This window comes from Ahaetulla prasina, chromosome 7 (genome assembly GCF_028640845.1).
Source record: "Ahaetulla prasina isolate Xishuangbanna chromosome 7, ASM2864084v1, whole genome shotgun sequence".
NCBI lineage: Eukaryota > Metazoa > Chordata > Lepidosauria > Squamata > Colubridae > Ahaetulla > Ahaetulla prasina.
In genome coordinates, this window is record NC_080545.1 from 22,721,018 (window position 1) to 22,747,636 (window position 26,619).

Below are 26,619 nucleotides of genomic sequence, written 5' to 3' on the forward strand. Positions count from 1 at the left end.
CCAAAAGGCTGGGTGGGGAAGACTCCAAAACGGCTGGGTGGGGGAAAGCCTTTGCCTCCCAAAACGGCTGGGGAGAAGACTCCAAAATGGCGGGGGAGCATTTGCCTCAAAAATGGCTGCGGGCGGAAGCCTCCAAAACAGCTGGAGCGGGGAAAGCCTTTGCCTCCCAAAATGGCTGGGGGGGGGGAATCCTCAAAAAATGGCTGGGGGGGAAAGCCTTTGCCTCCCAAAATGGCTGGAGGGGGAAAGCCTCCAAAATGGCTGTGTGGGGTAGAAGCCTTTGCCTCCCAAAACGGCTGGGCGGGGGGAAAGTATTTGCCTCGCAAAATGGCTGGGGGGGGGGAAGCCTCACCTTCCAAAACAGTGCTGGGAGGGAAATCTCCGGAGATCTGGGCAAGCACAGGCAGCAGAAAATGAGGAGAAAGGCAGGCCCCCCAAGTGTCCCCACATGCACGGCAGTCCCGAAAATCAGCTGGCCGGAGGGAAGCTTGTGTGCATGCGCAGTGGAGCTGAGCTGGGCAATGGCTCGCGTGCCCACAGAGAGGGCTCCGCATGCCACAGGTGGCACGCGTGCCATAGGTTTGCCATCACGGTTCTAGGGCCTAGAAGAATTCTGTTCTTCAGCAATTCTGTTCTTAAATCTAGGCCCATGATGGTGAACCTATGTGTTGTGTCTGCACCCCCCGAGCCACAGGTGGCACATGGAGCCATATTGGTGAACACGTGAGCTCAGCTCTGGCGGGCATGCGCATGCCGGGCAGCTGATTTTCAGGCCTTCTGGGCCCACTGGAAGTAAGGAAACAGGCTGTTTCTGGCCTCTGGAGGGCCTCCAGGGGAGGGGAAGGCCGTTTTTGCCCTCCCCAGGCTCCTAGAGAGGCTCTGGAGCCTGGGGAGAGCAAAAAGCAGGCCTACCGGACCCATTGTGCCATCAGATGCCAAAAGTGTGGGGAACGTGGGAGTGGTCGCACACGCATGCATGGGGGGCATAGAATTATGGATGTGGGCACGGGCACACATAGCCCCCCTGCATTCCCCCCACTTTTGGCACATGATGTCAAAAAGGTTAGCCATCACTGATCTAGGCCTTCAAACTACTCTGCTCTCCCATTACTAGTACTAGTCAATTACATCTGCAAAAAGGGAGTGAAAAAGGCACAGGTATTTAAACATCATACCACCACCCTGTTCTTTCAGAAAACATGTTTTGAGATAAAAGTATTCTCCTCTTGATATTAAAAAGTAGGCACTGTTTTAGAGCTCCCCCTTCTCCAAGGTTTACCAGGTGCAGAAGCAGTCAGAGGTCAAATCTTGGAAGCACGCTGAAATTCCTTAGCTTCAGAAACCTTAAAATCAGAACATTCTAGTTTGCCATTGATCCATTTTTCAGTACGTATTTTATACCAGAGAGACTTAGGGAGAGGGGATCAAAGTAGCAGGAACTTTGGAGAGTGACCATGTCATATTAGAATTCAATGTAATACAAACACAAACCATAGAACAAAATCAAAGCAGTATCTTAGGCATTAAAAATGCTGATTTCAACAAACTTAGATAGATTTGGGGAAGGATTCCATGGATGAAAATCTTAAAGGGGAAAACTAAGTAAGCTTGAGAAACTCTGAAAAAATGTGATTAAAACTCAATGCACCACAATACCACTAAAAAAGAAAAATAAGAAATCCAAGAAGAAATCAGCAAGGCTGCATAAGGAAGTCTCTGATATTTATTTATTTATTATTTATTTATTAATTTAATTTGATAAACTGGAAGACTAAAGGGTAAGCATAAAAAGTGGAAAGAGGACCACATATCTAAGGCAGAATACCAGCATACAGCCCTAATCTATAAAGTTGAAGTCAAAAATAATTTTAGAAGTTTTTTTTTTTTCAAGATGTAAAAACTAAGAAAAAAGTCAAGGAAACAATTAGTGCACTAATGGGAGAAGATGGCAAGGAAGTGATGACCAGCAGGGAGAAAGCAGAACTTCTCTGCACTCTTAAGTGCAGAGAACAGAAACAAAGATAATTAGAGGGTTGGAGGCTAAAACACATGAACGGTTGCAGGAATTGGATATGCCTATTCTAGTGAAAAGAAGGACAGGGGTGACATGATAGTACTGTTCTAATATTTCAAGGGCTTCCTCAAAGAAGAGGGGTCAACCTATTTTCCAAAGTACCAGAAGGCAGGACAAAAAGCAATGGATAGAAACTAATTAAGGAGACAAACAACCTAAAACTAAAGGAAAATTTCCTGACAGTGAGAACAATTAATGAATGGAACAGGTTGCCTTCAGAGCTCCATCACTGGAGGTTTTTAAGAGGCTGGACAACCATTTGTCTAGAATGGTATAGGGCAGGGGTGTCAAACTCAAGGCCCGTGGGGAGCATCTGGCCCGCAGAGTGCTTAATCTGGCCTGTGGAGCCAGCCTGGAAATATGAAAGGAGCAGCCCGCGGTACCTCTACCAAACTCACAGAGCCTCCATATGGCCAGTTTTCGGTTGGCAGAGTGCTGTAGGAGGCATCCGTCCCATCTCCCCCTCCGCTGACCTGCAGAGAACTACAATGCTGATCCAGTCTTCGAATAACCAATATATGTAATAACCTAGATTAAGGTACTAGATTTAGGAACAGGGAGACACAGCTTGTAGTTTACACTTAGTTGGGAAACTTGCTGACTTTGGGGATGTCACTTTTTCTCAATTCAACCCATCTCACAGGGTGGTTGTTGTGGGGAACAAGAGAAAGAAGTAATATTGGTGTGTATGTTTGCTGCCTTGAGTTACTTATAAAGTACTAAAGATGAGGAAGGAAGAAAGGTAGGAAGGAAGGAAAGAAGGAAAGTAGGAAGGGTTGTTCCTCCTCTCATGAGCCTCACTAGACTCTTCCTCCTGCTGCCTGAGGAACAGCCTGTCACTTTACTAGGCGGAGGGAGGAGAAAGGAAGCTATGGAGCAGGAGAAAAACTGAACCCCCATTCCAGCATATTCCCTTCCCTCCAGGCAGGCAAGATTCCTTTATTATTTGTTAAATAAGACAGCGATTGAAGGAAAACTTCAGAAGTTTTTGATTAAAGCTTTTGGGATTATGGGAAGAGACCACAGAGTAAACTATTCCAGGCACTGATGATTCTGTTACAGAAGTCATATTTTCTGCAATCTAGATTAAAGCGGTTAACATTAAGTTTAAATCTATTGGTTGCTCTTGTATTATTGCAATTAAAGCTGAAGTAGTCTTTAACAGGAAGGACATTACAATAGATGATTCTATGAGTTAAACTTAGGTCTTGTCGAAGTTCCAAGTTTTCTAAACCTAGGATTTCAAGCCTGATGGGATAAGGTATTTTGCTGTTTTCAGAGGAATGAAGAACTCTTCTTGTAAAATATTTCTGGACGCGCTCAATTGTATTGAGCATTTCCTCTATTCACAACCACGTTTATACTTCTGTCATCCTATATGCTTAACAAATAAAATAAAAATAAATTTTAAAAAAATTAATCCGATTTATTCCCCCTCCACCCACCCAAAGCTGAAGCGAGACTCCCGCGCCTGGCTTTCTCCCCTTCCCCACTGACCCACGAAGCCCAGCGCTTCCACCTCCCTTCTTCCCACCTCCCGAGCCGGGACTCACCCGGAAGGCGCCCACGTGGATTCTCCCGGCCGGGCGTCACGTGACCCACTTCGGGGCCGGGGGGCGGGGCCGCCTTTCCCACGTGACTCGCCTTGCCCGGCGACTTGCTTCGGAGGTCCCCGTAGGCTGCTGCGCCCTTCTTTTTTTTTCTCCTGGGGGGCCGCATTGAAAAGAGTTCCACGCTTAGCCCGCCGTGGTTCGCCGCCGCCGCCTTTTATTTTTCGGTGTTTTTTTTTCCCGTTTCTTTAACCGGCAGGTTTCTGCAGCGTTGTTCTCAGAGGGGAAGAGGCCGCGTTTCCTTCTGTCGCAGCCCGGATTTGACACGAGAGGAGGCGATTATTTCTCGGGGGGGATTATTTCTTGCAATTTGGCCCGGCTTTCCCATCCCTTCCTCCTTCTTCCAATCAAAAAAAAAAAAAAAAAAAGTGGGGGGGGGTTCTTTTCTTCTTCGTGAGCCCACCCGGAGTCTTGCTTCTTAATCTTTTCTCTCCCGTTGCCAAAACGCAGCGCTTCTTCCTCGTTCTCCTCCTGGCCGGCTTCCCTGCAGCGTCATGGCATTTTCAATGTTTTTGAACGGATCCTCATTACCGGGCGGGGGAGGGGGAGGTGAACAAGATCCTTGGAAGAGAGAGGGAGAAAACGACGGCCCCTCTCCACCATTCAATCAATCTGTAGGAAGGATCTTCTCTTTCTGCTTTTTTTTTTTTTTTTACATAATTATTACGATGGTTTCTGGTTTTTTTCCTCTTTTTAATAGGCAGTTATCCTCTAGTTAGTACCTTAGTTATCCCAGAAACTGGGATGGATGTTGGTATATAATAATAAGTAATAAATCCAAATGAAAGGGTATTGGTTGAATAAACACACTTCCTGCAACGGAACTGATTTATGTACACGGGGGGGTGATCTGTTCATAATTCCAAGCTTTAAAAAAAAAAAGACATTCTAAAGGATGACGTCACAATCCTGAAGAATGGAACCCAACGTACGTACGTCTACGGTTCGGTTTCCTTAGAGGTCTTCAAGTTGACCGCTTTAAGACTCGTGGACTTCAACTCCCAGAATTCTCCAACCAGTTTAGCTTAATCTAGCTGGCTAAAGAATTCTGGGAGTTGAAGTCCACAAGTCTTAGTTTGCCAAGCGTAGCTCTTCGCTTTTTTTTTTTTTTAATATATACTCCTACGTGGCTTTCTCATTGGCTCGGAGCGTGTCGAGCCGCGATTGGCCCACGTGCCCTGCTTTCCCGGCACGAGGGTCTCCACTGTGGGCCGAATGATTGGCTGGAGGCGAACGTTGGGCTGGTCTTATAAAAAAAAAAAAAAAAAAGAATTCTGAATGAGGCCGGTGGCAGAGCCGGTCTTCGAAGCTGGCGGGGTTGCTTAAAGCCATGAGAGCCGGTCGGGCTGCGTGGAGGAGATGGCTGGAAGCTTTTGCTTTCCTCAACCTCCTGGCCCTCCTCCTCTCCTTCCCGCCCGCGTCTCTGGGCTCCCCTGAGGAGAAGCTCCGGCAAGCCTGCAACACCTGTCGAGGGATCGTCGACCGGTTCACTCAGGTGGGAGAAAGGCAGGGAAGCTGAGGCAGCTGAAGTAAAGGCGGAGGGCGGAGGGCGACCTTAACCGCTGGCTTCCACTTAACGGTCCAAAATAGTAGGAGAAAGTTGGCTTTCCCCGCCCCTTCATTAAAACTACTTTTTTTAAAAAAAAAAATGGTAACACCAACAAATTACTGTGTGTACGGTATTCCTTGTACGCAAAATACTTGTGTACTGGCTTATTTTAAATAGCATTATTAGTTCGGGCTGTGTCCTTAACAGGGAAGTTTCAGAAATAAATGTGAGGCGGTGAACTTTCGCGCTTGTTTTCCCTGCAACAACAACCCTGTGAGGTGGGCTGGTCCGAGAGAGGGGGTGGGGAGGCTGGTGGGGAGATTGGCCCCAAATGACCCAGCTCGCTTTCATGCCTAAAAAGCAGAGCTAGACAGGTAGTCCTCGACTTATGACCATTCGTTTAGTGACCATTGGAAGTTTAAAAAAAAATAAAAAGTGACCTGACCCTTTTTTACACTTACAGCCGATTGCAGCATCCCCATGGTCATGGGGATCAAAAATCAGACGTAAGTAACTAACATGTATTTATGAGGTGACACTTTTTACGGTTATGTGATTATCATTCCCTGCTGGCTTCCAAAAGCCAAATCAAAGTAAGAAATAAAGATTTCGTTAACAATGGCATGATTCGTTTAACAACTGCAGCGATTGCTTAACAACCGTGGCAAAAAAAAATGTAAAATGTAAAACAATTCAACTGCCTTGCTTCGCAGTGGAAATTTTGGACTCAATTATGGTCATAAGTCAAGGACTACCTGACACCTCTATCAATCCACCATACTGGCTCTAATGTTGTGTGTTTCTTTAAAAAAAATCCTTAAATTTTAAACCATGACAGAAAGCATTTGTTAAAACACTTCCTAATTCAATTTTATGGTGTTACAGATAGGGATATGTATTTTAGTTAGGCTGGTACATAGCATGTGAAAGTAATGTGGGAAAATCAGATTCCAACCTTTTTAAAACTTAAACATATAAGTGCCTTTAACTTATGACCTGAGGAAATATTTGTTGAGAACTGTACAAAATTAGAACTCTTCCATATTGGGATTAATTATTGGAAAGAACCAGGGTTGAAATGCTCCTGGTTCAGACCGAATTGTGCAATCCAGTAGCAATCATGGCCGGTGGTTCGGCGATCCGGTAGCCATGGCGGAGCAAAAGTCCGCCCACCCGCCCGGGTGTCATTACTTCCTGGTTTTAACCAGAAAGTAATATGGTTTTTACCTTCTGCGCATGCGCATAAGGTTTTGCGCATGCGCAGGAGGTCTGCGCGTGTATGTGATGTGGTGCATGCACTTCCAAACCGGTAAGGAAGGTAAGTAGATTTCATCCCTGGAAAGAACAGTACTGTTAGGTGTACTGACACAAGTGAAATTTTGAATTGCTGTTCCTGGTTTCAGAGCATGTTAATAAAAGAGTGCTTTCAAAAATGCTGCTTAATATTTGCTAGTTTGGATGCAAACAGATAGAAAAAGCAATAATTATCAATTAATAGAGCTTAACCTTTGTATGGACTTGAAGTTTCAAAAGCTTTCAAAAAAAGTAAGTTAATTCATCTGCAGAATAATACATTTCTGTATTATATGTACACTTTCTGCAAATATTTCTTACCGGACCTTGGTAGAATAAACTGTAGAAATAAAGTAACCAGTTGCTTTTGGATCTCTTTATAAACTGTTCTTCAGAAACAAGAAAACAAAAATAATATTTGTTATTACAAATATATAATTGATTATAATGTATATAGTGTACTGAGACTAGGGTATACCGTTTTGGAAATAGTTTCTGCTTTTTGGTGGTAAAAATAATATTTTGAAAAATGTCATTTTATCAAACTTGTCTTCCGAAGGGTCTAACAGACACAGCAAAGAAGAACTTTGGAGGTGGCAATACAGCGTGGGAAGAAAAAACATTATCAAAATATGAATCAAGGTATAGCAGATATTATTTTTCTTCTCAGTGTTCTAATATGCGTTGCAATGAGCAAGAACAAGATGCCTAGAACTTAATACAGTGTATAAAGCAGAAATGCTGTTAATTTAGAGTTAAATACCTGACACTGTTTAAAGACAGTAGGATAGCCTAACTGATAGATGGTTGCATTGACAGTACATAGAATCCTGTCCACTTTCCTAAGGCCAACAGGATCAAACTGTTTCCAAATTACTGGGCAAGATCTCTCCCTAAGCAAGTCACAAGGACCTGCTCCGTACATGGATTCTAATTGGGAATGAATCCGAGTGATTTTATCTGACAAGTGTTCAATTTTTTTTCTTCATGGCCCTGGAGATGATCATCTGAGCCCACCCAGCCTAAGGGGGATGAGACAATCCAGAACAGGGCTGATGGTGACATTCTACGGAAGCAATAAGGGAGGAGAAATAGTGTTATTTTGCCACTTTTATTACCACGAGATAGACCTTAATGGCGGCTTTAAGTTGTATCCAAACAGAGTCATCCTTTGTTTTTCTCCAGCAGTGCTCTAGACAAAGAGTCTATGGACCGGGTCTCATTGGGAACTGGTCCATGCAAGTGGTAGGTGAGCACCATTTGCACATGCACAGAATTAGGTTGCACCCACAAAAACATCCCTGCCACCTGCCGCCGCTTGTCCACGGAGTCGGAAAGGTTGGGGACCACTGCTCTAGATGTCTCTTAACCTGTTTCAGAACCCTCCTCCATGAACCATGGGAAATGATGGGTGTGAAGGGTTGAGAGGGGTCTCATAGGTGCAATTCTGTCCAGAGTCTCTTGGTTTCAGCGCATTACTAAGGCTTCCATGGGGCCTTGTAGCAAATGCTTTGGATATCCCCCAATTCCTCCAGGAATCCATTTGGTTCCATCAGTTTCCTTTGCCAGTTCATTTTTATTAGTAATTTTATTAAAGATTACAGTTATAACAGCAAAGATTAATACAAACTAAAGAAAAAGAAAAAATAGAAGATACAGAAAAGAAAGAAAAAATATATTAAAAGAAATACATAAATAAGTGATTTCATCACATAAAGATTTCTTCTCCTAGCCCAACTTTTATCTATAAACAAATCTATACATCCATTTCAGTCTTGATATAGGAAAAACTCAACTAAGGTTAAAGCATACCAAATTTAACATAGATCAAATAAGATAACTTCCATTTACTTCTAATAATCTTGATCTTTAATACCATCAAATAATGTCGTAGAAATCTTTTCATCTGTACTTTGTCCCTTCTCACAAAATTCTTTAAATCTTTACAAGCCTTTATTGTAACTCCAATATTTAAAAATTTACCAGGTCACTTTCTTGATTTGCTATTTGTACATCCCTTATTAATTATCCATCAGTTTCTTTTGCCTGTCCAGAGTAACATCTTTTTCCATGTCATCCTTGTATTCTGTTATTTTAAAATCTAATTTCAAATCAGCCTTGATCTTGGCTCTGATTGAAACAGATGAGAAAAGAAAAAAAGGAATATTGGGGGTGGGGTTGAATTCTTATTTATCCCAGCCCTTATAGTTCTCAAATCTCAATCCTAAATCTTCTTTAAGAACTATCTATATTATGTCATAATGAACGTAGATATCAATGGTTCTCAGTCAGAACAGTGATCGTATGTGTTAACTGCCCTTGGAAAGGATGTGATAGCCTGTAAAGCAGTTCCAACCATTACAAAACATAGGTTTCCTCTGTGGTCATGTGATTTAGATCTGTGTGCTTAGCAACCTGTTTGCACTTATGGCTGGCGCTCCACGATCATGTGATTGCTATTTGCAATGTTCTCTGCTGGCTTCCCCAGAAAGTCAATGGGGAAACCAGTAGGGTTGCAACTTGCTGCTGCCTGCTGAAAGGGTTCTCTCTTGTCTCTGGGTACTGCCTAAAAGAGCTCTTTAACCTTTGTCACAGCCAATGGCACAGTACAGTGAAAATATACAACACATCCATCGGAGCTAAGTCCCATTAAGACTGTATTTTCAATTTAATTTTATTAATTTTAATGTTATTAGTCTGCTGATAAAGAAAAGCAGATAAATGTGGCTTGTTGCATTATGGTGATGTGTCATTGCAGGTTAGCTGTGTTGCTGAAAACCTTCCATGCAAGGAGTTTCCTTCAGTGAAGCGCTCTTTTCAAAGTTTTGCAATCTTGGGATACTAATATTTTATTATCATAAACTACTTCAGTTTAAAATAGTAGATTGGTTATTTGTTTGTTTGTTTATATTTCATGTTTCTAGACAGCCTATATTCCTCAACATTGTAGTTGTAGATTATATAATATAGAAGTTAATAACACTTGATTTTTTTTAGATATGTGTTTTAATTTTTATGGACACTTCAACTGTCAATAAATCAACTCATTTCTTGTTTTTTTATGTAGTGAAATTCGTCTAGTAGAAATTATAGAAAATCTGTGTGACAGTAGTAACTTTGAATGCAACAATATGGTAGAGGAGCATGAAGAACATATAGAAATTTGGTGGTTCAAACGGTAAGTAAAACTACAATAATACTTGTTTAAATATTGGCTGTAAGAAGTGCATGGTAAAGGTAGGAATTTTTAAAAATGTAGATAATCTAAATATTAAATGCATTAAAAGCCCATTTTAAGCTGTAGTTTGATAACATATTTCCCCTTTTGTTGTTAAATTGATACGGCATGCTTATTTACTATATACTTTAGTTAAACCTACATGAGTAAGATAAATTTGTTTTTGCTGCAGCATTTGTGTTGTGCCAATGGTTTTAAAATATGTAAAACTATTTTAAAAGATCTTGTGCAGAATAAAAGTAGATTGCATTTAGCGCAGCTGTTTCCCCCCTTCTCCTCACACCTTGTTAAACAGGGGTAGATTATTCAGTGCCCTAAAGAATTTTTGGACTGCTATGTCCATAATTATTCAGCAATGACCATGTCAAAGCATCTGGAGGGTATCCGGTTGGCTATATGCACTTAGGGTGCAAACATTTAAACAAGGCAGGTACTTTATGAATGGCACAGACTAGTGACAGTCTGTGCCATTCAAGTCCTAGACACGTTCATTGAAGTGTCTCCTTGAGACATATATTTCCAATTTAATTTATCAATCTGATAAGGAAAAGCAAATGATGATGGCTTATTGCATTAAGTTGATATATCCATTGTAAGTAGACTACCCTGAGTTTTTGCATCATCAGTCGATGGATGTAATCATTCTTGAAGTTTTGTAAACAAACTTCAATATCCTGCAGAAGCCTGGCATATTCTTTAGTGGTGGCATTTAGTATTGAGATTACCATCATTGTTGCTATACATGGCTGCTAGATGCTACAGTAATGCACGTGATAAGCATTCTAGACATTATTTCCTAGGATTCCATGATAAGGTTCTTGTCAATTCCAGATCGCATCTGCTCCATTTGCAACTAAAGAAGAGAATTTATCTAACTACCAGCCCTGACAGCACTACCTGGGATCAGAAGGGCAAGTTGTTCTTCCTTGTATATCATCACTTAGCTGCAAATTCTACAAACCAGTTTTTGGTCCTGAGATACAGCTACATTTTGCTCAAAATCTTTTATTGAATACGTTATGTTAAGGGTTTTGGTGTGTGTTTGTGTGGAACATGAATTCATACTAATTCATTCTTTTACACATTTGTAATGATACCTTGCCCTTGATTAGTGATCCCTGGTTAAGTTAGGTTAAAACCTCTTCCTGTCCTCTTCTGATAATGTTGAGCTTAATGGCATTTCCATAGACTTCACTGACAAAGGTCTACCCATGTAGCTATTTTTTAAAAAAACTCTGCTGTTAAAGATTATTATGCCCAATGTGTGTGTGTGTGTGTGTGTGTTATGCGTTGATGTTGTCAGTTGTCTCCAGCTGTTGCTGCAGCACTACTGAAAACTTTAATTATATCTTAAATATGAGAAAGGGGTTGAAAAGGTATTATGAATGGCACAGACTAGTGACAGTCTGTGCCATTCAAATCCTAGACACGTTCATTGAAGTGTCCCCTTGAGACATATATTTCCAATTTAATTTATCAATCTGATAACGAAAAGCAAATGATGATGGCTTATTGCATTAAGTTGATATATCCATTGTAAGTAGACTACCCTGAGTTTTTGCATCATCAGTCGATGGATGTAATCATTCTTGAAGTTTTGTAAACAAACTTCAATATCCTGCAGAAGCCTGGCATATTCTTTAGTGGTGGCATTTAGTATTGAGATTACCATCATTGTTGCTATACATGGCTGCTAGATGCTACAGTAGTGCACGTGATAAGCATTCTAGACATTATTTCCTAGGATTCCATGATAAGGTTCTTGTCAATTCCAGATCGCATCTGCTCCATTTGCAACTAAAGAAGAGAATTTATCTAACTACCAGCCCTGACAGCACTACCTGGGATCAGAAGGGCAAGTTGTTCTTCCTTGTATATCATCACTTAGCTGCAAATTCTACAAACCAGTTTTTGGTCCTGAGATACAGCTACATTTTGCTCAAAATCTTTTATTGAATACGTTATGTTAAGGGTTTTGGTGTGTGTTTGTGTGGAACATGAATTCATACTAATTCATTCTTTTACACATTTGTAATGATACCTTGCCCTTGATTAGTGATCCCTGGTTAAGTTAGGTTAAAACCTCTTCCTGTCCTCTTCTGATAATGTTGAGCTTAATGGCATTTCCATAGACTTCACTGACAAAGGTCTACCCATGTAGCTATTTTTTTAAAAAACTCTGCTGTTAAAGATTATTATGCCCAATGTGTGTGTGTGTGTGTGTGTGTGTGTGTGTGTGTGTGTGTTATGCGTTGATGTTGTCAGTTGTCTCCAGCTGTTGCTGCAGCACTACTGAAAACTTTAATTATATCTTAAATATGAGAAAGGGGTTGAAAAGGTATTATGACTTTCTCCTCAAATGAAAATATCAGAAGTTACTAATTATCAGACTGAAGCTTCAATTTAAAGTCCCTTTTTAAAAAAAAAATATCCTGAACCCAGCCCTTTTTGTTTTTGCTGAAATATTATATTCTCTCCCACTTGCTGTTCTTAGGTCAAACTTCCATAATTTGGTTTCTCTACTCAATTTAAATAGATAGCCACCTAAAATCACCCCAACAGCAAAAAAAGAGATATATAAATTTAATAAATAAATAAAGGAAAATATTGTTGATACTAAAATTTTAGATCGATCTTCTCACTGCTAAATCCAGCTTTCTGCTCTTCCCTTGTTCTTTTTAATTTGCTGCCATTTTTCACACAGGTTATTATTCTAATTATTAATGCCTTTTGTTTCTAAGAGTATGTCCTAAGTTAAGTTTTCTCTTGGGTATCTTGTTCAATATTTCACTTGTTGAACCCCTGATCTGATGCACTTCCTGGCTTCATAAGGTTTTATTCTAAGATTTTTGAAGTACAATAGTATAGTTAACATCCTACTTACAGAGCTAGAGTTATGCCTAACTTTGATGCTTAGAGTTAGGGCTTAGACCAAATACTGCAACAGGTAGGTTGCAAATGGATACAAACAGAGATCAGTCAGCAATTGAGAATATAAGCTGCTACTAGCACCAATCAAAATTCAACCTCACTATCCACTGTTTGTTTGTTTTTTAAGTATGGCTGGAAATAATGATGGGTCTAGCTCAGGGGTGGGTTCTACTTACCTTTACTACCAGTTCGCATCGTGCATGCACATATCACATTTGATGACGTTTGGTTCAGTGGGCGGAGCCTCCCGCCGGTTTTACTACCAGTTCCATGGAACCGGTCTGAACCGGGGGCAACCCACCACTGGTCTAGCTTAACATCCAGCTGGGTCATTATATCATCTGATGCTCTGGTAGGAAATTGTAGTGCAACTTCTCAGAAACAATTGTTTAGACCTAGCCAGTACAGGTATGATAATTGTGGTACAACATACTACTTGCACCAAGGGACATTAGCTGGTCTTTTTGCTCCCCTTAAAAAGTTGTATTGCAGTTAAAAAGAGCAAGCATAATAATTTAAGACATTAGATTCTCAAACTGTTAAGTGTTGTTTTACAAATATCCCATTGTTCACAAATGAACTTTAAATGAATGTTATAATGAGGTAGGAAACAGTCGTACTGCAATACCCTGGTTCACTTGTACAATTGCCAGTTGCTCGCTTCTTTGTTGTGGATCAGGAGACCAAGCTGTCTGTGTATAGGATGCTACAGGTTGAAATGGTCGAACAAAAGTGGCTGACAATTCATAATATATACACATCTTGCCTAGTGTTTACATTATTGCCTTTTGGAATTCAGTGGCAATTTGTAGTTGATCTCTCAATCTCTTTTTGCAGAAATTTATGTTGGTATGTAACTTGCACAGGTTAGCATAAAATTCATGAACGGATGTTATGTTTATGAATTATTTTATTCTTACAGGAAGAAGAAACACTCTGATTTGTTTAAGTGGCTTTGTATTGAAACAATTGAAGTTTGCTGTCCTGCTGGAACACATGGACCAGACTGTGTTGGTAATTAAAGTTGAATAGATAAATACTGCAAGTTTTAATATAATATAATATAGAAGTTTTAATATAGATAATTAAGCTTCATTGTGCCATCAGTGTTGTAAATTCTGCTTAAAATCAGGTTTTTGTCTAGAGAGATGATAGATGAAAGTAATGAAATGGAATCAGTTAAATGAACTGCTTTAAGTTTTGGAAAGATTATGAAGGATGCAATAAGCAGCTAGATTTCTAATAATAGCTTTATTTAAGAGCAAATGTTTGTTGGATATATCACTAGATATTTGTCTTCTACACTAAGATGAGGGAGCTGTTTTTAAAAATATTTTGTTATTTTTCCTGTGCTTGTGGAGCAAAAAAGGCAATATATCAGTGAGACATTACTGAAAAATTATAAAATAAGGGGTAGGGGTGGGGTAAGTGAGTAAAAATTGGAATTATGGGATTATCCAACAATGGGAAGATATGTGGGATTTCTCACCCCCACGTATTATATTTATTTATTTTATCAAATTGATATGGTCACCTATCTCATACAAAGTGACTCTGGGCAGTATACAATAAAGCCAACTATTAAAGTCAAATATAAAAACCAAATAAACAGTTAACGTAAGTAAAACCAAAATTGTAAGAGGGTTAATTAGAATGTCATATGGTACAACCAATGTGTGGGTTCTCTATTGTCAGGGGATCTGCAGACCTGATTAAAACAACATTTAAGTCCACAAAGGTTGGGATAACTTCACCTCAGATGGAATGATGTTCCAAAGGGCGGATGCCATAGTTCGTCTCCTGGGTCCCGTCAGATGGAGCTCCTTAGCAGGCAGGATTTGCAATCTGCTTCTCCTACTCACCTGCTAGGATAAGTAGTAGTAGTTGGTGAGAGACAATCCCTTAAATAACAGGGAATATGTTGCAGAACTTACAAGTGGTTATTAATCAAGTTTGAATATTTCTGGCACTTTTAGTTGAAACAAAGATAAAATGTCTTGATAGGTTTCCTATTCATCATGAAACGTACAAATAACAATACTAAGGTTGAGCTACAGCAAGAGAAACAGTAACAAAACATTTTGTTTTACCTGTTCTTATTTGAAGCTTGTCGTGGGGGATCAGAAAAGCCTTGCCATGGAAATGGCGATTGTGATGGAGATGGCACTAGAGCTGGTGATGGATCATGCAAGTGCAAAAAGGAGTATCAAGGAGAATTCTGTTTGGACTGTTCTGATGGATTCTACAACTCTTACAGAAATGATACACATTCTGTTTGCACAGGTATGTTTACATGCTTACATTATTCAGGCTGATTGTTTAATTAGCATCTTTGATTTCATACATTCATACCCTTTTTTTGTAGTCAATAGTTGGTGGGTATTGAATATGCATGTAATTAATATACAAAATGAGACGAAGTGAGTACGTAAAATTCAACAGTTCAATTTAAATCAATTTTATTCCTTATGTTTCAGAAACAACTTGTATTATGGAGCACAACAAATGCAGTATAGTACTGTACAGCCTAATCATTTCAGTTTGCATAGTAGGTAATAGTTACAATGTTAGGCTGATTGAGCTATGTATTAATGGGCAGCAAGGCAATACATCGATTTAATGTAATTAATTGTGCCATTGAAGATTTATTATATATATATATAATGCTTTTAATTATAAAATATAACCTTTGATTTTAAAAATGCTCTCATACACCTGGTTTTGAGATTCATCCCAAATAAGAGAATATACAATATTTAGGATTGAACTGTGGAGTCCTTGTGCCCTCTGAGCTTGTTTGCTTGTTTGCATATGTTTTATTATGAACTAGATTACCTCATCACTGTTAGTAACTGTGTGGGATTTGCTCCCTACATACCTGCAAGTGTTGGTGGGGATTTGGTTTTCTCCTTGGTAAGTTAAGGTAAGCTCAGAGACCACCAAGGATCCCCATATTGTTTTCTGCTTTATAGTGTCAGTTTTGGAAGGCAATTTTCTTTTTTGCTTCTTAACTGCCACATATTTTAGCTGGGGAAGTTGGGAGGGGGTTGTTGCTGGAGTGGTAGAAAGTTAGTCATAGCAACATTCCATATTCAAGGACATCCTGCTTCTGAGAGAGACTGCCTGAAGATTGTATCCAACTGAGTGTGAAGAGTTGATTGGACAATGTGATGAACTTGTGGGTGTAGGGTAGGGCTGTGAACTGTCAACTGGGTGTGGAAAACCTGGAAGCTTTCAGATTCGGGTTTTCCCAGCTGTGCCAACATGACATCTCTAATAAATTAGAACTTTGAGGAACCTCAAGCCTCAGAGCTTTATTTCGTTGGGGATGTTGCTTGGAACCCTAACATATAGTTTGTCTGGTGTTAATCTATGCTTATCTTGGTATTGACTACTGGGGGTGATGTGTTCTGATCCCCAAAATAAAAGTAGGTGCTGAGGCAGAGAATGATAAGAACCATGATTCTGGGTATTTTGATCTTAGTGTATTTGGCTAGATCAGGATATTTGTGTGTTCTGTCCATAGCTTATTACAGTTACTCCTTGAGGTTATCTATGGTGTGCTGGTATTTATTTAATTTGAAATGAGCATTCATGATCATTAGCCAACTTTTACTAAGATCGAAATACTGAGTTAACATAAAGAACTGTCCTGCCTGTCTGATTTTTTATTTTTTTATTTTTATTTTTGCAAAAAGTTCTAATTTTGTTGGGTTTGTACCTATCAATTTGAATATATGTCACAAATACTTGTGAACAGCAAAGACTTTCACAGTCTTAAAGAATATTGACCAACAAATAATTTAGTGTCAAATTGACACGGTGTAATAGTTCATAGATAGCCTACATTGGGAAATAACTTGTTTGTAAGTCCCAGGTAATGTACATGATGAATAATTGGGACCACACATTTCTCTTTTTTGTGCTGAAGGCCTGAACTTTTAACAATAAAAAGAGTAAGGATAACATGGTCATCCTTTTTTGAAACAGTTGTGCGCACAACACACACACACACAGGGTAGCACAACAGACAGACATGGATCTGTTTTATTCTTTCTTTCCTGTTTTGGTCCTATTTAATAAACCCAAAAACAGGAAGGCAAAGCAGTGGAAGAAGAGGAAGGTCACGGTGGCTAAGCTTCCATGTGCTTCTACCAAGTGTTCTGGAGGTGGGACTGAAATGTCTGTCCTGATTTGATATGAATAAGGAATCCTGACTAAAATACAGTGGGAGGAAAGAAAGCAAATTATACTATACATAAAGCAGGGAAATGTTTCAAAACAATGCGCAGGAAAGAAAAAGCAAAGTAGTCCTTTTTTCCCCTGTATATTTTTTGAGCTTTAAAAATAGCTATAAAATTTCTATTCCAGAAATGACTCAGAAATGAAAATAAAATGTGGAAAAAGAACCAATATTTTGTATAGTTGCTTTCTTTTTTGTTTCAGTTGCAAACTTTTTAAAGTTCTGTATGTCCATAACAATCTTGCAAATGTTACTTCTCTTAATAGCTTGTCATTATTCCTGTAAAACGTGTACTGGGGCAACCAACAAGGACTGTAAAGATTGTAAAGAAGGTTGGCTTAGACATGAAGAAGCCTGTGTAGGTAAGAATGGCTATGTGATACTTCTTTTAAAAAATCTGCCTAATAATTTATTATTCTAAAGAATGAATAATTATCTTCTGTTTCTCATACGCACTATAGATGTTTATGCTGCCAATCATTTCAATCAAATATAGCAAAATTGTAGCTCTGTAGCTTGTTCATATCAGGTTCTCCCAACTCTGCGCTTACTTTGTAAGATAATAATGGTTAACTATTTAGTTTTAAAATAAAGGCAAAGATGGGAGGAGAATTAAACGGTCTGTAGTTGTACTCATTAAATAATATTGAGAAACGGATACATTCACATATTGTAACCATAATTTTTGAGCAGCCAGAACTAGTTTTGCAGATAAGAGAAGTCTTCACCATTTATCGATCTACTCCTCATTTGTTTTGCCTCTTCTTTCACTATTCCTGTTTGTGGATCATTTTGTTCTTAGAAAAGAAACAAGGCGGACAACTGTGAAAATCATAAAGACCATTTAACGTTTGATTAAATGTAACTAATACAGTGCAATCTATATTTTAACACTATCTTGCATATCAGATTTCTTTTAAAGTTTTGAACGTTTCCATTATTCTGGCTATAACCTTTAATGTGGGTTCATTTTTTCAGATGTGGATGAATGTGCAGTACAAGAATCTCCTTGCAATTCTGATCAATATTGTTTGAACACAGATGGTTCTTTCTTCTGCAAAGGTTTGGTTTTTTTTTACTATTTCTAAATAAATCACAATACGTAGAGACTGCTTAATTTGTTATTTCTTGAATAACAAAAGTGCCAGTTGATTGTTAGAAATGAAAATTTAAAAATAATTAGTGGACCTTCACTTTAATTTCAAATGTAAAGTTTGATATGGCACTGCATTTGATATTTAAGGCTTGATATTGCATTGTGTGTGCTCTTTCAGATTTCCCTAATACGCTTGTTAAATTGAATAGATTTCAATGGGGGAACATGACTGAGGACCCAACTTAATGCAAATATTTTTATATAAATACCTTAGTCATGATTATTGCCTCATTAATTGTGTGTCCATTAATTTTGCATTTTCTCTAGCTAATCATGTCTGTTTGTCATGTTAAATGTAATAACATGTTACTATATATAAATGGGCAGTAAACCCCACACTCACCGTAATTATGTTACCTAATTGTGTAATGAAATGTCTCCAAGCAAATAATTACGCTCAAAGAGACCAAGAACTCCATCGTAATGGAATGTCTATTTTACATTTTAGCGTGTGATCTCAGCTGCTTGGGATGTACAGGAGAAGGGCCTAATAAATGTAAAAGCTGTGTAACTGGCTACGAAATGAAAGAAGAAACATGCACAGGTTAGATTATTATAACATCATGGATATACAACATTTTTTAAACTGTTAATATTATTTAATAATTCACCTGCATATTGTTAAATTTCAATTTACGATACATTTTTGTAGATGTAGATGAGTGCTCACACACCGAAGAAATGTGTACGGGAGAAAATACCAATTGTATTAATACTCCAGGAGGTTACAAATGTATCTGCTCAGAGGGCTTTGAAGAGAAAGATGGCATCTGTGTTCCAGCTTTAAAAGCAGGTGAGTGACCATCTTTTTAGTGGGATTTAGTGGGGAGAGTGGTATGGTAATAATTACTGATCCAAAGAAAGTTTCAATATTCTTACATTTCCCTTTAAATATATTTTTTTACATTTCAAGCTGATCACTAAATTTTCTAAATGATTCCTGGTATCTTTTCTGGTATTGAAAAAAATCATAAAGACCAAATCCTGCCATGAAACTTGTCAGTAAATTTTTTACCAATAATTATGTCAACCTAAGTTAACCGTTTCCAGCCTCTTGTTCTCTAACGAGTGGGAATTCTGAGGTTGGTCATCCAACATGGAAGGCACTAAATTAAGAAGACAGGTTGGTGAATGCTAAAATAAGGTTGAAAACAAAAGCAAGAGTCGGGTTGAGAAAAGTGTGTCATGCAATGTAACAGATGAGTATTTGTCTACCAAAAAGTAAGCTAGAGATTCAGCTCCCCCTCCCCCGCCGCCCACAAATTTATTTAAGCCACGATTGTGTCTCAACTGATACAATCAAGTTCAGCTCAAGAAGTGTATTGGCAATGGAGCAAAGAATCCATAGTAAGGATTTCAGAAGCTTAGATTGTTCAATCTGTAAATACAGACATCCTTGCAGATGCAACATTGTGAATTATATGGTAGAATACTTACTGATGACAGTGTACATGCCTGTCTGCATTATTCTCTTAATACTGATGTATTGGATTGACATTCATATGGTTTTAAAAAGAGAATACATACTGTGTTTCCCTGAAAATATGACCTACCCCGAAAACGAGCCCTAGCCTGTGCCTAATACAAGCCCTGCCCCCAAAATAAGCCGTACTTAAGCCCCACCCACCATCTGGTTGTACAAGTTGGGGCGAGGTGAAGGTATAAAAATCAAGATAGGGAATGGGTGGAGCTGCCCCACATGCCCCAGACCCACTTAAGACCGCTGCGCCATGCCTCCCACGCCCCGACACCTGTCGCGCCACTGCCCAACTACTTCTGTAGCCGCTCGCGACCAGATGCCACATGGCGCATCGTGCCAGTGCCAGGTAGGATATCCCTCAAAAATAAGACCTGGTACTTATTTTGGGACTGAAAAGAAAATAAGACTGGGCCTTATTCTCGGAGAAGCACGGTAGATGTACTGGCTGCTTTAAAAAAATATGGCAAGACCCCACCCTATGCACAATATTTCATGTGCTTTTAAGGGCTTTCCATTTCTCCTTCCAGCACAAGAGTAGACAAGGTCTCTCTGGAATGGTATCTTGCCAACATAAAGAAAAATAGACCACTGCCCTCCCTGGGCGCATCAATACACTTTCTACACAAGCATTGGCACTTCTGGACACTAAGCAATAGCAGTAGTGTGATTAGGAATTACATTTAATTAAGATTCATTCATTTTGACAGAAGAGAAAACATCAGCAAATATAAGTTCATCTGATACCCATGAAGATTTATGATCTACATTTCAAGATGAGACATCGATATCTAACCCTTAAGTTATTGAACTGAAAACCACTACCCAAGGTGATATGTAAATGGTGTTATATAAGTGCAGGTTGCCAGTGTGATTCCCTTTGGAAATGAATGATAAATTGTGCTTAAAATTGCATTTCTCTACAAAATAAGAACAATGACTACTTTTTATACAGGTGTTATACTACCCTAGTAGAAGTGATTAGTGACATTTGCTTAAATCGAATGGTTTATGCCCATTTCAGCATTATTTGTCATTTGTGGAGCAATAGAAAAGGAAAGTACTTTTAGATTTGGACTTTTTTTATGCCTTTTCAATGTTGGTAAAAGAAGACTGGCATTTGGAAAAAATGAGTAAAATCTTGATGGTCAACTTTGTCATTAAAGATTTATTGTGGCTGCTTTGTATTTTCTATAAGCTTTGTGTGATGGTACTCATTTTTAGTTCTCAAAATCATTTTTATGTGTCTAAGGTATATTACTCATCATTGGTAGCTCATGATATCAATGGTACCTCATGAATTTAAGACCTCAGCTTTATATTGTAAAAATGGCATTCTAAATTTTGTTTTTAATTCGCATTTATATCCCGCCCTTCTCCGAAGACTCAGGGCGGCTTACACTATGTAAGCAATAGTCTTCATCCTATTTGTATATTTATATACAAAGTCAACTTATTGCCCCCAACAATCTGGGTCCTCATTTTACCTACCTTATAAAGGATGGAAGGCTGAGTCAACCTTGGGCCTGGTGGGACTAGAACCTGCAGTAATTGCAAGCAGCTGTGTTAATAACAGATTGTCTTAACAGTCTGAGCCACCAGAGGCCCAGTTTCTGTTTCAATTTCTGTTGGAATAAGCCTCTGTCCATCAAAATAGAAGAAATTATAATCTTTAGGAACAAACGAGTACTTAATTCTTTACAACCATTATATTAGAAAACAGAATGTGATATATCTTAATTTTAAATTGCCTTTACACTTTAAAAGAAAATATGTCAATGAATTGTGAATTACAGGTAAGTCAAAATCAGGCCACATCATCAAATATTTACAATTCCACAAAAAGTTTTTAGATGTGTTTAAATAAGATATATTTAAATTCATAGTGAAGTCTAATACAAAAACATTCTGATCATCACCTTTAGGAAATTAAATAAGTTGGTTATGAGATCAAACAGCGAAGCCAGGTTTGTTCATGCAGCCAACTATAGGGAATCATTAAAATGCTCCTAGAAGGCCAGTTGTTAGCTTACGTAGTACTTGAATCATTTGCCTGCTGCTGTTGCAGCATTTATATGCCTGGAGTTCACATCTGGATTTTGTGACCTGCCTTGGAAATGCAGGATGAGTAGCCAGATCTACACTTTGGGCCTTTTGGAGGTGTATTGTGGGAAGTGGACTGTAGGGTGAAATGGATACTGTAAGACATGCGAAGTCATAAAAAAAATGTTTCGTTCCTTGGCCAAACCCTACCCACAAAATCTTCAAGCCTATTCAGCCTATACACTATTCAGCTGTTCTCAAAAGTGGGGGGGGGGAATTTAAAATTTCTGTCACATTATGTATTGGGAGCAAATGAGGTGTTGGGGTGCCTTTAATCATCTGTGCTTTAGAAAAATATGGTACATGGTGAAATGCTTGTCCAACTTACTGCCAAGGTTCCAAGTAATACACTCATAGCAAACAGAACTCCGAGGCAGGTAGATTCCTCAAAGAATATATCATATTGGCACAGACTTGTGAAAATCGACTGAAAGTTCCCACAGTTTTCACCTCATTAAAACTAAAAGTTTTTTCCCCCTTTCCCAATCAGTCATATGGTCCAATCAAGGTGCTGCCCCGTTGCCTGGTAACTTCACTCCTCTCTCTCTCTCTCTGGCCACCTGTGGGAATATTCTTGGTTCCCAGGGAAAAGTATTATGTTTTGGCTACAAAACCCCACCTATTTCTATTCCCCACTCCCTATCCCTCAGCTCCAGTGTGGCAACACTGAAGCTTCAAAATGGCTTCAGTCAGGTCAGCTTCAGGGTTGACACATTATGATATATACATGATCAAGAGAAACGGATAAGCTGTTCCAGATGAAGCAGAGATAACTCATAGGTCTGAATGATGCTGTTGTCTTACACGATTATGCTGTTTTAAGTATTACTAATATAAACTGATGCAAAGACTCTTAAGCACCAATAAAGGAGAATGCAGTGTGGTTGAAATGAGGGGCAGTTGTGCTCTCTGAGCATGGTTGGAGTTTTTTTGCAGGCATTTCACTCTACTGATAATATTAGCTAGTTTGGATAATAAAATGTCTTCAAAAAGGCAATCAAGCTCAGAGAGCAGCAAAGACCCTTCACTCTTAAGCACATACCATAGATATTTACAATCCCACAGATAAATGTAACAGCAGCAAAGTATGTAGCTGAACTTATCTTTCAGTATTGTTGCAGAAAAAAATATTCTCATTAGCTTTGTTTTCTATTCAGCACAATTGAGATTGATGTTCTTTGCACACTTTGGGTCAGCATGTGACTTACATTCGTAATTGAGAAGTCCCTTTGTTAATAAAAATCAACTAAAAAAAACTTGATACAGTGCACTGCAGCAATTAAATATTTTCCCTTTTAGCCACTAGGGGGCATACTTCAGTTGTTGCTGACAATTCTTAGAATATAATACTGTAATCCAAAACTAGCAATGCAACCTATTTCCAATAAAGGAGAAGCTGAAGATAATCATTGAACAACTGAGATGACAATTGTTAATTATGTGGTTTTCATATTACAATTGGGAAAATATATCACTTAAATGCTTTGTTACCATGGCAACTTTTCCATGCCCATTTGCAATATTTGCCTTAATATAGTGATAATGTAAATGCAGGCAGAGTGAGCTTTACATATATCTGGATCAATTCCTAATGCAAGTTAAATGTTATTACTATTGTAACATTTAGCTTGTATTAATTGGCTTCTCGAGTTCTTTCACTGAATCCTTTGTGAAAAGTAAATTGTCCTAAATAATGTTTAAGGTCTTCGGCCAAGAACTAAAGGAATGTATATATTCAGGAGAGGCATATTATATACCCAAATTTTATTTATTGATGTTGGTCCATAATTTCCCATTTGCCAGGAAAACAAATCTGTGGAAAGGAAATGTGGATTGCCTTTTGAGGAGTGCATGGTGATACTACTGCACCTTTTCTCATTGTTCCATCTCTTACTATAAGCAAATATAATAAATCCCAGAAAAAATGTTCCACCAAATTTATTTGGATATACACTATACATCCTACCATATCGTTTTCTTATAAACAAATGGGATTTAAAGTTCACACTTATATTTAGATACTTATGGTCATAGACATATAGATCAATAAAAGTTCATGGTTGAGCCCAGAAATATGCATGTAGCTACTTTAAAGATAAATAAAGGTTTATCTAGGGCAGGGGTGTCAAACTAGTGGCTCGTGAGCTGGATGCATGATATTCAGGCCACGCTCACCCCAGCTCTGCGAAGGGAAAAAAGTTGTGATATGTCACATGACAGCAATGTGAGGCAGCGAGTTTGACACCGGTGATCTAGGCCATTATTCTGTTCCCAAGGTGGATTCCTAAATTCCAGTAAGAAGCCCAACTAGGTTCTGTTCCTGTTCTGTAATAACTGCCATCAATATTAATATAGGGACACAGTGGCTCAATGAGTAAGATGCTGAGCTTGTCGATTGAAAGGTCGGCAGTTCAGCGGTTCGAATCCCTAGTGCCTAGCTCCCATTAACTTGTCCCAACTTCTGCCAACCTAGCAGTTTGAAAGCACGTAAAAATGCAAGTAGAAAATTAGGGACCACCTTTGGTGGGAAGGTAACAGTGTTCCGTGTGCTTTTGGCATTAAGTCATGCCGGCCACATGACCATGGAGATGTCTCCAGACAGTGCTGGCTCTTTGGCTTTGAAACGGAGATGAGCACCACCCCCTAGAGTCGGGAACGACTAGCACGTATGTGCAAGGGGAACCTTTCCCTTTCCCTTTAATACTAATACATAGTTATGATTAGTATCTTCTCAATCATTTTTTAGCTTTGACAAAGGCTTCATAAATAATGGTTTAGTAATACTTTAAATAAATAATGCTTTTATATCCAAGATGATCTAGCTGGATCTTCATAATCAAATTATTTTATTCAGATTTTTTTATTTTAAAAAATGGGTTATCTTTGGTTCTATTTTATTTATTTTTTTGAAAGCAAAAAAAAAAAGATTTTTAAAAATCTTTTCATCTCTCTCCATAACATCTGCTTACTAAGGAAACCTGGACTTAAGGGTAATAAAATGTTTGCCTAAGCAGATTTTAACATTAAGAATATGGTGTTTTTTTTAAGTTATAAAGATAAGTTGTATCAGCTTTTATTTACATCTAAAAGTCAGAGCCTATTCTTTGTTACTTAGAGCAAATGTGAAATTTTTATTTCTATAGGCATCTATTGAAAATGATCTGACAAGTCTTTTATTTATTTTTTAAAGAAACCTGGCTATTTGTGAACTCTTTAAAAATAATGCCTGTTAATCATTGCCATCTCACAACTGCTTTAAGACTTTTTAAAAAACGTTAAAAGTTTTTGAACTTTGCATGATACTGTTTACATCCCAATGTCCATACAAATTATGAATACAATATTGGGAATATAAGCTTATGTGAATATATGTAGAATTTAAACTTGATGGAAGTTATATTTCTTCAAAATTAGTGTAAAGGTACAGGATGTTACAGTTTTTGTCTGCAGTTTTTGACCTTTGATAAAATATTTATAGTGGCATAATAGTATTTACTGGTAAACAGTACAAGCGTAGTATTCCTTTTTAGCCTTTCTCTTGAATACAACCCCCCCCAAAAAAACTCTGTAGTGAAGAATTTATGAAAGATCAAGTTAAGTTACATGACATAACACTACAATAATGTTCTAATATTATTGTAATCACTGAAACCTCTTCTTAGTTTTAGGGACCAATTAATGATACAAGAAGTCCGCATCTTACAACCAGTCACTGAATGACAGTTCAAAATTATGGCAGATGCCCCCAGAGCTACTTATCATCTGCTTTTTATGATGGCCGTCCTCCACCCCCATGGTCACATGATTAGATTTTGGGCACTTGGCCACTAACTCCCTTTCATTGCTGTTCGCAGGGCCCTATAGTCACATGACTGATTTGTTTTTGTTTTTTGGTGTTTTTTTTAAATTTACATTTATATCCCGCCCTTCTCCAAAGACTCAGGGCGGCTTACAGTGTATAAGGCAATAGTCTCATTCTATTTGTATATTTACAAAGTCAACTTATTGCCCCCCCAACAATCTGGGTCCTCATTTTACCTACCTTATAAAGGATGGAAGGCTGAGTCAACCTTGGGCCGGGCTTGAACCTGCAGTAATTGCAGGCTGCTGTGATCTAATAACAGGCTTCTTACCAGCCTGAGCTACCACGGCCTTTTGCTGGTTTCTAGCATTTAATTCCAATTTCCAGCAAAAAAAAATGCCCATGCACTTAATGACCACTGCAAAAAATGTCAAAAAATTGGATCCAGTCTCCCAATGTCTCAACTTGCAACCTAACCTCTTATAACTGTAATTCCAGGCTCAATTATGCTCATAAGAGGAGGATTACCTGTATTTTCAAAGTTGCCAAGTGCTTTGCTGTTCTGATGAATCACAATCTTGGCAAGATCCAAATTCAAGGTGGGATTTGAGGCCAGGGGGTGGGGGGAGGGGGAACCCTCAGGGAAGCTATGATAAATGTAGTGCAGTTGCTCTGTTTCTTTGAAAGATGACCTAGGAAGAAAAAGGACCATTTTGTTTGATAAAGACTAATGTGTTAAAGATCTAAATGATCACTCCTCTTCACTTGATTTATAATAAGGAACTGCAAATTTAATTCCACTGACCTGTCATAACAGATTAAATTGAAAGAAACAATCCATAAATCTGGGTATTATTTTTCTTTTTCAGTGCTCTTTAAGTTAATTCCATTTAATAATATATTGAACAATTTACGAATTTTAGGCAGTCAGGATCAGAATCCTTATTCATTCATTGTCTATGGACATTAATTTGTGGTTTTTTGGGGCTCTTAGTTTCAGGGTGACTGTTAGAGGACACTCTGGCTAGCAGAAGTCTATTGTGCTTTGCCATGGTATGAAGGGTGTGATGTTTCACAATGACAATCCATTTCACAGGACCTTCTGTACATGCACAAAAGCCACTGTTATTGAACAATAGTAAT

At 38.5% G+C, this 26,619-nt stretch overlaps 2 protein-coding genes across 2 annotated transcripts in view; one reads left to right on the top strand and one right to left on the bottom strand.

Moving 5' to 3' along the window:
* The window catches only part of ALG12 (ALG12 alpha-1,6-mannosyltransferase), a 29,668-nt gene extending 25,271 nt beyond the window's left edge, over window positions 1-4,397 (bottom strand). The window contains exon 1 of the mRNA XM_058191593.1: window positions 3,628-4,397. Coding sequence (XP_058047576.1) covers window positions 3,628-3,793 — 166 coding nt within the window. The 5' untranslated portion in view covers window positions 3,794-4,397. The remainder of the gene's footprint in view (window positions 1-3,627) is intronic.
* Window positions 4,398-4,936: 539 nt separating this feature from the next.
* CRELD2 (cysteine rich with EGF like domains 2) lies at window positions 4,937-20,768 on the top strand. Its single transcript, XM_058191153.1, has 10 exons — window positions 4,937-5,179; window positions 7,086-7,168; window positions 9,594-9,704; window positions 13,618-13,709; window positions 14,802-14,978; window positions 17,205-17,300; window positions 17,917-18,000; window positions 18,543-18,638; window positions 18,747-18,887; window positions 20,282-20,768. The coding sequence occupies exons 1-10, from the start codon at window positions 5,015-5,017 to the stop codon at window positions 20,332-20,334; spliced, it is 1,098 nt and encodes a 365-aa protein (XP_058047136.1). The 5' UTR covers window positions 4,937-5,014; the 3' UTR covers window positions 20,335-20,768.
* Window positions 20,769-26,619: the final 5,851 nt, after the last annotated feature.